Source organism: Thunnus maccoyii, chromosome 23 (genome assembly GCF_910596095.1).
Source record: "Thunnus maccoyii chromosome 23, fThuMac1.1, whole genome shotgun sequence".
In the NCBI taxonomy this organism is placed as follows: domain Eukaryota; kingdom Metazoa; phylum Chordata; class Actinopteri; order Scombriformes; family Scombridae; genus Thunnus; species Thunnus maccoyii.
The window spans coordinates 25463567-25476661 of record NC_056555.1 but is presented as its reverse complement, the minus strand read 5'-3'; the positions used below and the strand labels follow the sequence as shown (position 1 = coordinate 25476661).

Below are 13095 nucleotides of genomic sequence, written 5' to 3'. Positions count from 1 at the left end.
AGCTGAAAGTGCTTCAGTCAGCAAACTGCAGGAATCAGTCAGTCTTGCCAGCAGGAGGTCTGCTGCTGTTAATGGATGTTTTTCCAAAGCAACACATCATAATGCTAAAATAAAGTCCTCTGTGGCCTTAATAAAGCTTCTGTTTTCTCTCCAACACAGTAAAAGGAAAGAGGCGAAACACTTAATTGTGAAGCTGCACAGTGATGTCATCATGTTTACGACTGTTAAAGCGGTGAACTGCTAATGACAGACGCTGCTAACAGTGTTTTAGGAACAATTTGAATTTAAACTTTAGTGTTTCCCAGCCATCAAAATTAAAAACACAGACTCATACCTGCTTTCACTGACAAGTGAATCAAAGCTTTAAATTAACTGTTTGTGATACTGCAAATATCTGTTAAATAAATAATGATGGCAAACCCTGAAGGAAATATATTTTTATATTAAATATATATTTAATATATAAATGTATATATTTACCATTATAACTACTGCAGCATGTTAACTTAAGTAAGCTATCATGCTAAATACTGTATGGTAGAAATCAGCATGTTAATATCCAATATTAGATACTAAACATTAGCCACCATGAGCTACAGGTCATACCAGACAAATAAGACTGTAGATGCAACACCCCTGAATTTATTTAAATGATAAAAGCTGTTTTATTAGTATTTAATTAAATATTTTGTTAGATTTTCTCCTTTCAAAAGTTAAATAATTTTGCTTCAACTGCCACGTGTCACATGTTAAAATGCTAACTTACTATGCTAAACACCACATGGTAGACGTCAACATGTTAACATCTATTAATGTGCTTGTTAACTCTCAGACATACTTAATGTGGGAATGTTTGCATGCTAATGAAAGCACACTAACAGACTAACCTTAGCATGCTAACATGCAGCTCAAAGCTCAGCTGAGCGCAATTAAACTGAACTGAGCGCAATAACATGCTGATTCAAGCATGCCGATATGCTAAGTACATCAGCATGTTAACATGATAGTGCACACTGACAAGCTAACCTTAGTAGCTTCCAAACCATTCAGTATAAAGCAAAACTGAAGCTAACACACAGATTAAACTGACAGAAATTGAACCAATATGACAAGTGACCGTAGATAGGAGTTATATCCAAAACTATCTAAATGAGATAAAACATTAACACCTCACACCAGTTTTTACACCAACACATGTCAGAGTCACTGTTTAAATTAGACCACCTTGATTTATGGAAGACACATCTGCATATTACTAAACTAATGCACAAATTGTGACTGCATATTAACAACCACCATAAGAATTTACAGTCTACAATACGTCAAGGGTTGCCAAAGCTTCATGGGGGGTTGTGAGGCTTTCTTGATTTAAAGGGGTGTAAGAAAACTATACATATACATGTATATATATGTATAGTTATGTATATGTGTGTATATATATGACTAAATGTAATTGTGATTTTTTAAAGTTATATTGTTATTCAAGATATAAACAGGGATAAGGACGTGGTGAAGACATGAACACAAGCCATATTTACCAAAGAGCTAATAGAACAATGACTAAGCTTCAGGGAGAAGAAAACAACAAATTTGTTGGAAAGAAGCATATTAAGAATGTATGATAGTTAAAAAAAATATATGTATATATTTATATATATAAAATACAGACAGAGAATTGTATTAAAACTTTAAAAAATCAGGAAAGTTCATCTCTGATGCAGTATTCATAGGGAAAGGTTTTGAACTTACACAAGCTTTCTGCAGTTATTGCATCACTATTTGGGTTCATTGTACAGTTTATCAGTTGTTCTGTGCTGTTATTGTTATTCTTTGAATATAATATTAAATACCCATAAATATATCACTTCACCAGCAGTCATCAGTTTACTCAGGTATAGAAAAAGGGTCCCTTAAGGAAAAAGGTCGGGAACCACAGGTGTAGAGGGAAGTTAATGAGTGCGGTCAGTCTTCTAAATGCTCAGCGAGGAACAGAGCAGCAGAGTGAGGAGGGAGGATGTTATTATTAGCTGCAGCTTGTCTGCTCACAGCAGATGGTTTTCCACTGATAGTAATGTGTGACATGTGGGAGCCCATTGCATTGTGGGACAGAAATACTCAGTCGAACAGGAATTTTAATGAGAGGTGTCGTCCCACACACAAACACACTCTATGAGTTTGTGACTGAAAGGTTGCTGGTTCAAATCCCTGCACAGCGGGGAGGGAAGATGAGTAAACATGTAATATTCTTAACAGCCGACCAGCCACAAACAGGCAATCTCAGCAGTGTCCATTAAAAGCTAAGCTGAACACGTATCTCTTTAGCTGGCTTTTAATTAGCACATCAGTTTTTTGTTTTCTTTTGTTTGTTTTGTTTGTTTTCTTTTCTTTTTTCTCTTTAATTGCTGTTTAATTGCTGTTTTTTCTCTTCATTCTTAATTTATTCCTGTATTTTATTTGTGTATTAATCTATTTTTATGTGAAGCACTTTGAATTGGTTCCATTGTATGAATTGTGCTACATAAATACATTTTCATAACTGTGGTTATGATGGGAAACTCGAAGTGTGAATGTCTAAAAGTGAAATGAGGTGTTTTTGTAACGTACTTAGTATCAGCTTTCCACTGATAAATAAAGCATTACATACGCAGCCTCAAAAGTGCCTAATCGGTTCAGTAAGTGACAAAGTAGAATTTATTCTAAATAATTGTGACTGTAAATGTAGTGACTGCTTTCCGAACAACCCAACATGCTACCCTAACCCTAACTTTTAAAATAGATTTTTAAAAGCTGGTTTTGATTTTTTTTTTCTTAAATATCTTAAAATTTGACAGTTTTATGCAAACAGACAAACAGAAAAAAAGCAAGGTAAATTGCAAACATACTAACTGGCGCTACAGAGAAACAACATTTAGACTATAGCGGAGATTTGCAGAAGAAGTTTATAGCAGAGTTTAGTATATAGTCAAAAATGTCTTTGGACTCATGACCAAGTGTTTTTTAAAATCCTGGCAATGACACAGATTTGCTCTTCAAGTTGGACTCTACAAGAAAACACTGCCAAACTTGTCATGAGGGAATGCAAAGATAACAGCAACTCCACTGAAATTTACTGATTTTATTCCAAAAGCCAACCATCATAATTGCAGATCTGATCAGACCCGAAGGCTTTTAGGCTAGTTCTCAACAATTGTGTTTAACTAGTGGTCCAAATAATGCTAAATGTTTCATGTTAAACCAACCATATGTAGGCACAATTGTGCTCTGAGCCGAATGCTAACATTTGTATGTTTATGCTAAATGCTGATGTCAGCATGAATGCTAGCGTGTTTATCCATGCTGTTAGCTTGGCTGAAAAGTAAAGCTTACAATAGTTATATTAACTGAGACTGAAATCTTCCTTTTCTCTTAATCTGTTTACTGGAGGAAAGTCTAACATGCGTGTTGCATTTAACTTTTCTCTTATTTATGGTGACGTCTCTCTCTGTCTCATTGTAGGTTTGCATCTGATTGAAGTGTTGTATGATGAGGTCGCCGTGCCAAAGAGTCCGTTCAAGGTGTCAGTGACAGAAGGTTGTGATCCCAGTCGAGTTCGAGCTTATGGTCCTGGTCTGGAGGAAGGACTGGTCAACAAACCGAACCGTTTTACTGTGGAGACCAGGTGATTTATAACATGACTGGATTCAGTTTTAGAGCTGAATGTTTCAGATAGTTTTGCATTTAATGCAGTCCATTCATACTTATGTCCCTCTCTTCTCAGGGGTGCTGGCACCGGGGGTCTTGGCCTGGCCATTGAGGGTCCATCAGAGGCAAAGATGTCATGTAAGGATAACAAAGATGGCAGCTGCAGTGTGGAGTACATCCCCTTCACTTCTGGAGAGTATGACGTCAACATCACCTTTGGAGGCCTGCCGATCCCAGGTGCTGGATCTAAACCCTCCAATCATGACAAATCATTAAAAACCATTAGACCAAACAAACGAAAAACAAACCCAACACCCAGGGCTCTGATATGCAGGGTTAGATTTGATTAGTTCTGTATCTATTTCACATACAAATAACTGAAAAAACTAATGTCTGTCCACCTCTGAATGTGCAGGAAGTCCATTCCGGGTTCCAGTGAGAGAGCTGGTGGATCCCAGTAAAGTGAAGTGTTCAGGTCCTGGCCTGGGAAGTGGAGTCCGAGCTCATGTCCCTCAGACCTTCACTGTGGACAGCAGCAAGGCTGGAGTGGCCCCCCTGGAGGTCCAGCTCTATGGCCCTACAGGTGAGAACAGAGAACATATGACCAAAATGTACTTACCCTGATCTGTCTTCATATAATTTGGTAATCAGTTATTTCCAAATGTGTGTACAGGTAAATGTTAATACTCTGATCCAAAGTGCTAGCTTTGCTAATAGTAACCTCATACAATATATATGTTTATTGTAGTTTAGGGTCAGTCCTGTGTTTGTTTGTTTATTGCGGAGCGACCCACATTTGCTGAAGCAGTGAGTACATCATAAGCAAGTCATACACCTTTATGGAACAAAAATACATACATTAACAAAAAGGCAACACATTTAAGATGTGAGGCTGTTACCAGGCGCCCCCATTTTTGTGCACAAGCCCACACTACTTTCATTCCACCAAACACCTGATCAATCACTCTGCAAAGTGGGCATGACTGTTGTATTGTTTGTTTTGGAAAGTTCCAAAAATTTTCAAACGTTGTTGGACAGTTTGTTAGATGGCAACTGTACAGAGTATAAACCTTTTAAATCTTTGTTTTGGCTAACAGCATGGAAAGCATGTCCACAACTATTAATCGAACATACTTGCGTCCTTATCCATGCAGGAGTTGCCTTTGCATTTTGGCACCGTAGTTTGCTATTTGGACAAATCTGCAAAAAGCAGATAAAAGCCATGCAAAAACAGGTATACCTGCAGATTCCTTTGAACATTGCTGATCATTTGGCTGCATGAAGAGTTCTTTAGATTGCCACCCTATTCTGCCATCAGCAAGGAGGATTCAGATGCTGTTGGGCAATCCAGCAAGAACTTTGTTTGAAGCATACTGAGACCTTAACTTAATATATACTCACTATACATACACACACTAATTCTGAACCAGTTCCAGAAGTGGAGTACCGACTAAATGTTCTTCACTTGGTAACTTCAGTCTAAAAGTCCGAAACTCAAACTTGCTCTGATAAAACTTCAGTTGAAACTCTTCTGGTTGATTCTCAGGTGTGGCTGAGCCTGTCAGCATTACCGACAATGGTGACGGTACTCACACAGTCAACTATACTCCTGCCAACGACGGCCCGTATACAGTGTGTGTGAAGTACGCCGACCAGGAGGTTCCTCGCAGGTAAGAGCTAAAGAAATAAGCGCACAAGAAAGTCATGATCATCAAAGTTGATGTTGTCTAACTTTTCAAACCTTTCAGTCCCTTTAAGATCAAGACGTTACCGGCTCATGATGCCAGTAAGGTTCGAGCCAGCGGTCCAGGTCTGAATGCATCTGGGGTTCCGGCCAGTCTGCCGGTGGAGTTCACCATCGATGCCAGAGACGCTGGAGAGGGACTGCTCACTGTTCAGATACTGGTGAGTCACACATTCAAGACTCACAAATATTAGCTTAGGGTTAGACTTTGAATTTGACAGTTCTCTGGCTGTTACTGATGATGTTAAGTTAGCTTGGTAGCTAGCTAACTGGTAGTTAACTAACTGGAAGCAAGCCAGCTATCTTGGCAAGCTATTTTGGCAGGCTAAGAACAGGATGTTACTAGCTACCTATAGCATGTTCCTGATCAGCCTGATGGCCAAAGTGGTTTGCCAACAATGGTGGAAGAACTGTTCAGATCCTTTACTTAAGTAAAAGTACCAATACAGCAATGTAAAAAATACTATAAAATATATAAAATATATAAAATACTAATACTATTGCAGTAAATATTTATACTTTATTTTATTTATACATGACATCATTAGATTATTAATAGTAAAGCATCAGTGTTAGAGCAGCATGTTACTGTTGTAGCTGCTGGACGTGGAGCTAGTTTACACTACTTTATATACAGTAAACTAGTCTAGTCCAGAGGTTCCCAACCTAGGGGTCGGGGCCCCTCCAAAGGGTCAGCAGATAAATCTGAGGGGTCGTGAGATGATTAATGGGAGAGGAAAGAAGAAAAAACAAAGTTCTGATACACAAATCTGTTTTCAGTTTTTGGACTTTTTCTCTAATCTTTGATTTTTGCTGAAATATTGGATCATTTGAACATTTATTGAAATGAAAGCATGTGAGAAGTTTAGAGGGAAAAATCACTATTTGGTGGAGCTGTTAACAACTCATAGACATGTGAAATGTGACCCCGACTACACACTGCTTTTTGTAAAAAGGTTGGAAACCACTGGTTTCATCTTTAACAATGTGTTGTATTTTAAAAGCTTGTTATATTATCCATTGTGTCAAATCTTCATCTGAAAAGTAACTAAAGCTGTCAAATAAATGTAGTGGAGTAGAAAGTACAATATTTCCCTCTGAAATGTAGAAAGTAGCATCACATGGAAATACTCAAGTAAAGTACAAGAACCCCAAAACTGTACTTGAGTCAATGTACTTGTTACTTTCTACCAGTTTGCCAATTATTCCAAAAAGTATTAAAGCTTCCAGCACATAATGTATCACGGGGATTTTCAGGTTTCTGTTTCTTTCTTACTGACTCTTTTAACCCCTGAAACAAACTCTCCATGTGACTTCCTGTGCCACCCATGAGGCTTGTTGCTGTTGCTGCAGGGTCCAGATGGGTGCAGGCGCGAGGCCTCTGTGTTTGTGGAGGACTGGGGCAGGAGGGTTTGGGAGACTCATATAGTAAAGGGAACCATCCCCTTCCGTATTCTTAAGAGAGGCTGTGTAAGGCCTGCACTGTTTCTTCTCCCACCTCCCTCCTTCACCTCGTCTCATGTCTCCCCTCTCCCTCTTGTTACCTTCCTTTAATTATTCTAGTCCTGCTTTCACATAGATTTGAATAATGACTTTCAGAGGGAATAACCACAGAACTGTGAGCCTCGTCCCGTTTATCTGCATCGTCCTCCCTGTAAATCTCATATAGGAAATAGATTTTTCAGGGAATAAATTCTGGGTAATACTTTATTTTCAGAGGTGGAAAATAACTAAAAGGCCTAAACATCAAGTACCAAATGTCACCAAATACCAAATGTTGGTGTTGTCAGAGTGTAAATGATGAGTTGAAATCTAATATCAGCTGGTAAAAATCATTAAGCACATTTGTCTGTCTCTACTGTAAATGCACACGCCTATACTGTAAGTGTGAATTAAACTGGAAAAAGAGCAGATTTAAATGTTTTACAGTATAACCTCCCCTCCTCCCCCCTCCCCCCCCTTCTACCTGGTCTACACGTGGACTGACCTCCATTCAGTTTGGCTAATAATGAGCTAACAGGCACATGTGGTTTTCAGTTCTACTAGTTCCTACCCTCCATCCATCCCTCCTCTGCTGCAGTGAGTAGAGTTAGATCCTGTGTGATTCATGTAGAACAGATCAGATCAGATGATCGGAACATGTGAGTGCTGTGAACACCACTGGTCTCAAACCGTAGGTGGAGAATGTTCTTCCTTATCTCGACAAAACCACATTTTTGTCAAGGTGGAAGCACAGTTTGCAGTATTAAATGCCACAGAGCACAAGCTGAACAACATGCCGGGCCGTTATGTGCAAACCAAATATTAGTACATTTTCTCCTTCGCCAATAAACCTCCATAAATCCACTTAGAAATCAGAGGAAAAAGATGCTGCAGAACCTGCCTGAGAATCATCACATTTTTTAGTTTTCTTCATTATCAAAGTAATCGAGTGATAGTTGTCTGTACATCCATGTTACACTGCAGGAGCTGCTAACAGCTGATTCACATGACTGTTATTGGAGACTACTAATGATTATTTTCATTTTTGATGAATCTGCTGATTATCGTCTTGATTATTTTGTCTATAAATTGTTGGAAAATAGTAAAAAATGTAATAATTTCCTAAAACTCCAGGCGATGTCTTCAAATATCTTTTGTTGTCTGACCGACAGTCCAAAATATCAGACGAGACATTTAGTTCATTATTAAGCTTCAGATTCTCATATTTGAGAAGCAAATTTTCTGCATTTTTGCTTCAAAAATGTCTTGCTGGAAAACAGTTTATGATTATGACAGTTTTTGACTTCCTTTTCACACAAAAGTCAACTATGAGCTGAAGAAAAAAACTCAGATCCACTTTAAAATAGTAAAGATGACGCCTGGTAGGAGACCTGTGGTGTGCAGTACTTTAATACTTAGCAGGATATGTTGACGTACATGTGAACACAAACTGGAACATGCCTCTTATCTTGTGTCCACGTGCTCGCAGGATCCCGAAGGAAAACCCAAGAAGGCAAACATCCGGGACAACCGGGACGGGACGTACACGGTGTCCTACGTCCCCGACATGACGGGACGCTACACCATCACCATCAAGTACGGAGGAGACGAGATCCCGTACTCTCCCTACCGCATCCACGCCCTGCCCTCCGGAGACGCCAGCAAGTGTCTGGTCACAGGTCAGACTCCGCCCACCACTCCTCTTTTGACCAATCAGATGAAAAACTGTGATCACCCAAAATTTCTCTTTCTGTTTTCTTACAGTATCGATAGGAGGACATGGACTAGGTGAGTGAACTTAACCTCTGATTATACTGAAGCAGCGGAAGAAAGTAACTAAGTACATTTACTCAAGTACTGTACTTAAGTACAATTTTGAGGCACTTGTACTTTACATGAGTACTTCCAATTGATGCTACTTTATACTTCCACTCCACTACATTTCAGAGGAAAATATATAATAATATATCAGTCAGAGGGACCAAACCACTACTTTTACTGCAATACTTTAATTACATCAAGCTCATAATACTTATGTACTTTTACTGTACCAGGACTTTTACTTGTAATGGAGTACTTTTACTTTGCTGTACTGGCACTTTTACTAAAGTAAATGATCTGAGTACTTCTTCCACTACTGTTTATATCTGCTGACAGCTACTTTATAGTGAGTTACAAACATTTATTAACTTGTTGTTCATCTTGTCAGGATCAGGTCTCGGCCCGACCATCCAGATCGGAGAGGAGACGGTCATCACCGTCGACGCAAAGGCTGCTGGGAAAGGTAAAGTCACCTGCAAGGTGTCGACCCCTGATGGAGCGGAGCTGGACGTGGACGTGGTGGAGAACGCCGACGGCACGTTTGATATTTACTACACGGCTCCAGAGCCGGGGAAGTACGTGATCACCATCCGGTTTGGAGGGGAACACATTCCCAACAGCCCGTTCCATGTGGTGGTGAGTGACGACGCGGCACGGTGACTGGTTTAGTTTGTAGTGGAGGTCAGTGGTTCCCAACCTGTTCACTTTCCTCCAATATTTGCATTATTAGGGATACTTTAACCTCTGCAGTTGTTTAAAAATCAATAAAACTGGAAACAAATCAGTCTTCAGTTAATCAGTTCATTGGGCCAGCCAGACAAGCCAGAGGGGCTGGGAACCATTAGATCAATACGCTAATCGAAGAATTAACAACAAATGTTTAACAGCATTATAATTTATTACATGCACATTGTAAAGCTTGGTGTGTTTCTCATTATAACTGAAAATTAGCAGAACGTCAGTTTCATGTCTGCCAGTCGTCACTATCAAACATCAGTCAGTTAAAATACCTTCAATTGATCCTTAATTTACCCCTGAAAAAACACAAGATGCTTCCATCTGAAATCAAGCTGTTTGAATCAATCAATTTGAAACTCCGTCAAAGCACCTTTATTTCAAAGCCATTAATTAATGGATTTTTGATTTATGTGAAATATTTTCATTTGAAAGAGATTCTTATTCAGTATTGAGATATTTTTAAATAGATTTAGGATGAATTAATGGATAATTATATATTAAGGGTTTTTTAAAGGGCATTGCTATTTAATTATAGTAATAAAGTTTATTTCTATGGTACAGTACATAAAATGCAAAGTTCTTAACATAAAAAACAAAGTCTTATTTACAGTAAAACAGTAAAATAAGGATGAATACAAAAAATAGGATAAAATATGAAAATAGAATAAGATAAAAATCAAATAAGCAAAAACACTTAAGAACAAAGAAATGGTAAAAAGACAAGATTTTGTTTTATAGAAGCAGACAGAGACACAACATACCCCTTAATCTGTCCCAGAGGTTCATCAAAAGTTTTGAGGTAAATTGATGAATACGCTGATGGTTTATGGGGATTTTTGGGTAATTGCTTCTTAAAATTCATAAAATATGGTGGCATGAATATCTTTATGTATGAATATGGAGTAACTTATAAAATGTGATTCCTGCAGATGTTCCTCCCCACCCACCATGTTTGTGTAGCTGCAGCACACCTCAGACTCTCTGATTGCTCTCAGATGGAGGGAATATTTATTTACTTTATTTATTTGTTTATTTATAGTGGACAGTGCACGTTAATCAACACTGACATTTTATCAATGTCAGTATAAATTTGTAAAACAACTAATTTACTCCCGACTCAACTTAAAATTGACAAATGCATAAAACGCTTCATACAGAGCAGAATTACAGACAGTAAAACACTATAAAACAATTAGAGTTAATCAATAAAAAACCTTATTTATGACCACATATCTGAGTAGATTTTAACCAAAATGCAGTATGTAGCTCAGGAAGAGTATTGCAAACATTTGCTGTTGCCTTTGTTTTCCTGGAGGTGCTGTTGAAGACATCTGATGACACAGATGTCTGTTTGATTCCTGACCTGGATTTATTAAATTAAATAATTTACGTGAATCTACGTTAGCCAACAAAAAGTGTGATACAGTCAAAAAAACTGAAGAAACTGCAGAGACTGTGTTTCCCCCTGGCAGACATGAAAAGCTTCATTACATTAATAATAAGACATATGAATTGTGTTTGTGCATGGAGTTGTGTGTGTGTTTGTGTGTTCCCTAAAGGTTGTACCTTCTCCCCTGTCAGGCCACTGATACCGTCCCAATAATAGAGGAACCATGTGACAAGCTTCAGTTACAGCAGCCGTACACCCCCTATGTGGGCTTCTCCCCTCACTGGGTATACATGTTAAACACCTGTATCACACTAAATACATATTACTGTTAATGTGCTGCTCTGCACACCATCACTCTGTCCTCTTTTCACTCTTTATCACTCGAACACTTGATTGCAGCTTTAACAGACCTACAGAGTCAATAACAACCCAGATTCACTTATTGATTTTCTATCTGCTGCATGTTTCATCTGCACTGTCTGCTCACTTTTACCAACTAACAGCTCACACCAGTTTTATCCTCAGTGGTCATTATGGGATGGCATGAATTTGATATGATTCAACTCTGGAACAGATTTGTGAGTTTGGCTGAACAGCAGCTCAGTAGGAAGATGTTGAACTGGGACATTTTGCGTGAACGTCCACGGATTAGTGAGGTGAAATCTTTATTTCTTATTTCGCAAAATAGATTACAGTTTAATATTTATGCTGCTCAGCACAAGTTGTTCATTACTGTGTAGACATTAGGAAAGATGGTTTGTTGATGGTTGGTACAAACCTAAATTACATGCTGTGTTTTAGCAAGAAACCTTTTTTATGGCAGATTTGATAAGTAGAGTTTGGGACAGACGTGTGTCACCACTGCTGGTATGCTCTCCATGTGTTATGGACACTTGTATGTGCATGACACAATAAATAATATAACCAACAGTCAGATTTCAGATAAATGTTTATCATCTACACAGTATCGTCTAGTTTTTGAATATCTGAAGTAATGTGTGCTGATCTTGAAGTAAATGAAGCTTAGTTTAAACCAAAAAATTTGTTAACAACATTAAAACAAACATGTTGCTGTTTGATGTGATATCCAGAGATAGAGATAGTTAGAAAAGATGTTTTTATGAGCCAAGATTCATTGTGAAACAAAAAATGACACTAAAACTTGCAGGGTAAAACACATTAAATATCTGCAACTGCAGAAATATTTGTTTCTGTGCTGGAAAGGAGTGCTCTTATGATAATATGATATTTATAAATGCTGATTTATAGCTCCACTGTATGACAAGTTGTGCAAAGTGTCAAGTCAGTTTTTATTTACTGTATATACTGTAACCCAAAATCACACATCACTGACATCCTCACAATCAACAGGATGGAGAAAATGTACAGTAATAACAATAATAAAATTACATTTTTTATTAAAAGAATAAGGAATGACAAAAGGTTAAAAGGGGACATGTCCTATATTTATACAGTGCTTTGTAACATGGGTTTTGAAAAGTGCTTTATATTATTATTATTGTTATTATTATTATTATTATTATTATGTTAAGTAAATAGTAAGTGAAAAGAGTGTCAGGCAGTGATTCAAACCTGGCAGCTGTTACTGGACTTATTTCAGGGTGTTTTCCTGTCTGTGTAGTTCAGTGGGTTTGATGGAACTTTGGTTGGTTTTGGTTGGTCCGACTTGTAACATGGGATCATTTCCTCTTGTGTTAATTTTAAGTCACTTAACTTAACAAAAGAAACACCAGATTTGCGACTCATGAACCGAGTGCGAGGGGACCACAGGACTCACAAATGTATCTGCAATTTGAGAGTGATGATCATTTGCGAAACAGGACATTTTGCGATCTGTGTTCGCAAATCACTTTCATGGAGTGGGCCTCTGAACACAGCAATTGTAGTCGGACCAAAAACAACTGTAACCCTATATAGGAAACGGTGGGCAAATAGCAGCCAAATCCGACCCTCCAGCAAAGATATTTGGCATTCTTATGAAAGCTGAATTTTTTTACTTTCATCATTTACATCAAAACTTCTAAATCATTTATCACAAATCTAATGTAGATAATAAAATAAACTAAAGGCTCACGTATATCACAATGAATATACACCAGGAGAGGCATTAAAACCATGGTTGTATCATGCTATTTGAACAGTGCATGATGTAGAAACCAAGTCTAATAAACCTACCAGAAATGACATTTTCAAGTGTGAATCCTTAATTCTTAATTCC

The 13095-nt window shown here is 38.0% G+C and overlaps 1 protein-coding gene across 7 annotated transcripts in view; it reads left to right on the top strand.

Moving 5' to 3' along the window:
- Positions 1-13095, top strand: part of LOC121890607 (filamin-C-like) — a 75344-nt gene that overhangs the window by 44338 nt on the left and 17911 nt on the right. For 4 of the 7 annotated variants that reach the window (XM_042403037.1, XM_042403039.1, XM_042403035.1 and 1 more), the window contains 9 exons: positions 3496-3658; positions 3758-3918; positions 4097-4264; positions 5228-5351; positions 5430-5586; positions 8397-8586; positions 8672-8695; positions 9117-9364; positions 11048-11140. In XM_042403037.1, coding sequence (XP_042258971.1) covers positions 3496-3658; positions 3758-3918; positions 4097-4264; positions 5228-5351; positions 5430-5586; positions 8397-8586; positions 8672-8695; positions 9117-9364; positions 11048-11140 — 1328 coding nt within the window. The remainder of the gene's footprint in view (positions 1-3495; positions 3659-3757; positions 3919-4096; positions 4265-5227; positions 5352-5429; positions 5587-8396; positions 8587-8671; positions 8696-9116; positions 9365-11047; positions 11141-13095) is intronic. The other 3 variants (XM_042403038.1, XM_042403041.1, XM_042403036.1) reach the window with 1 other exon arrangement.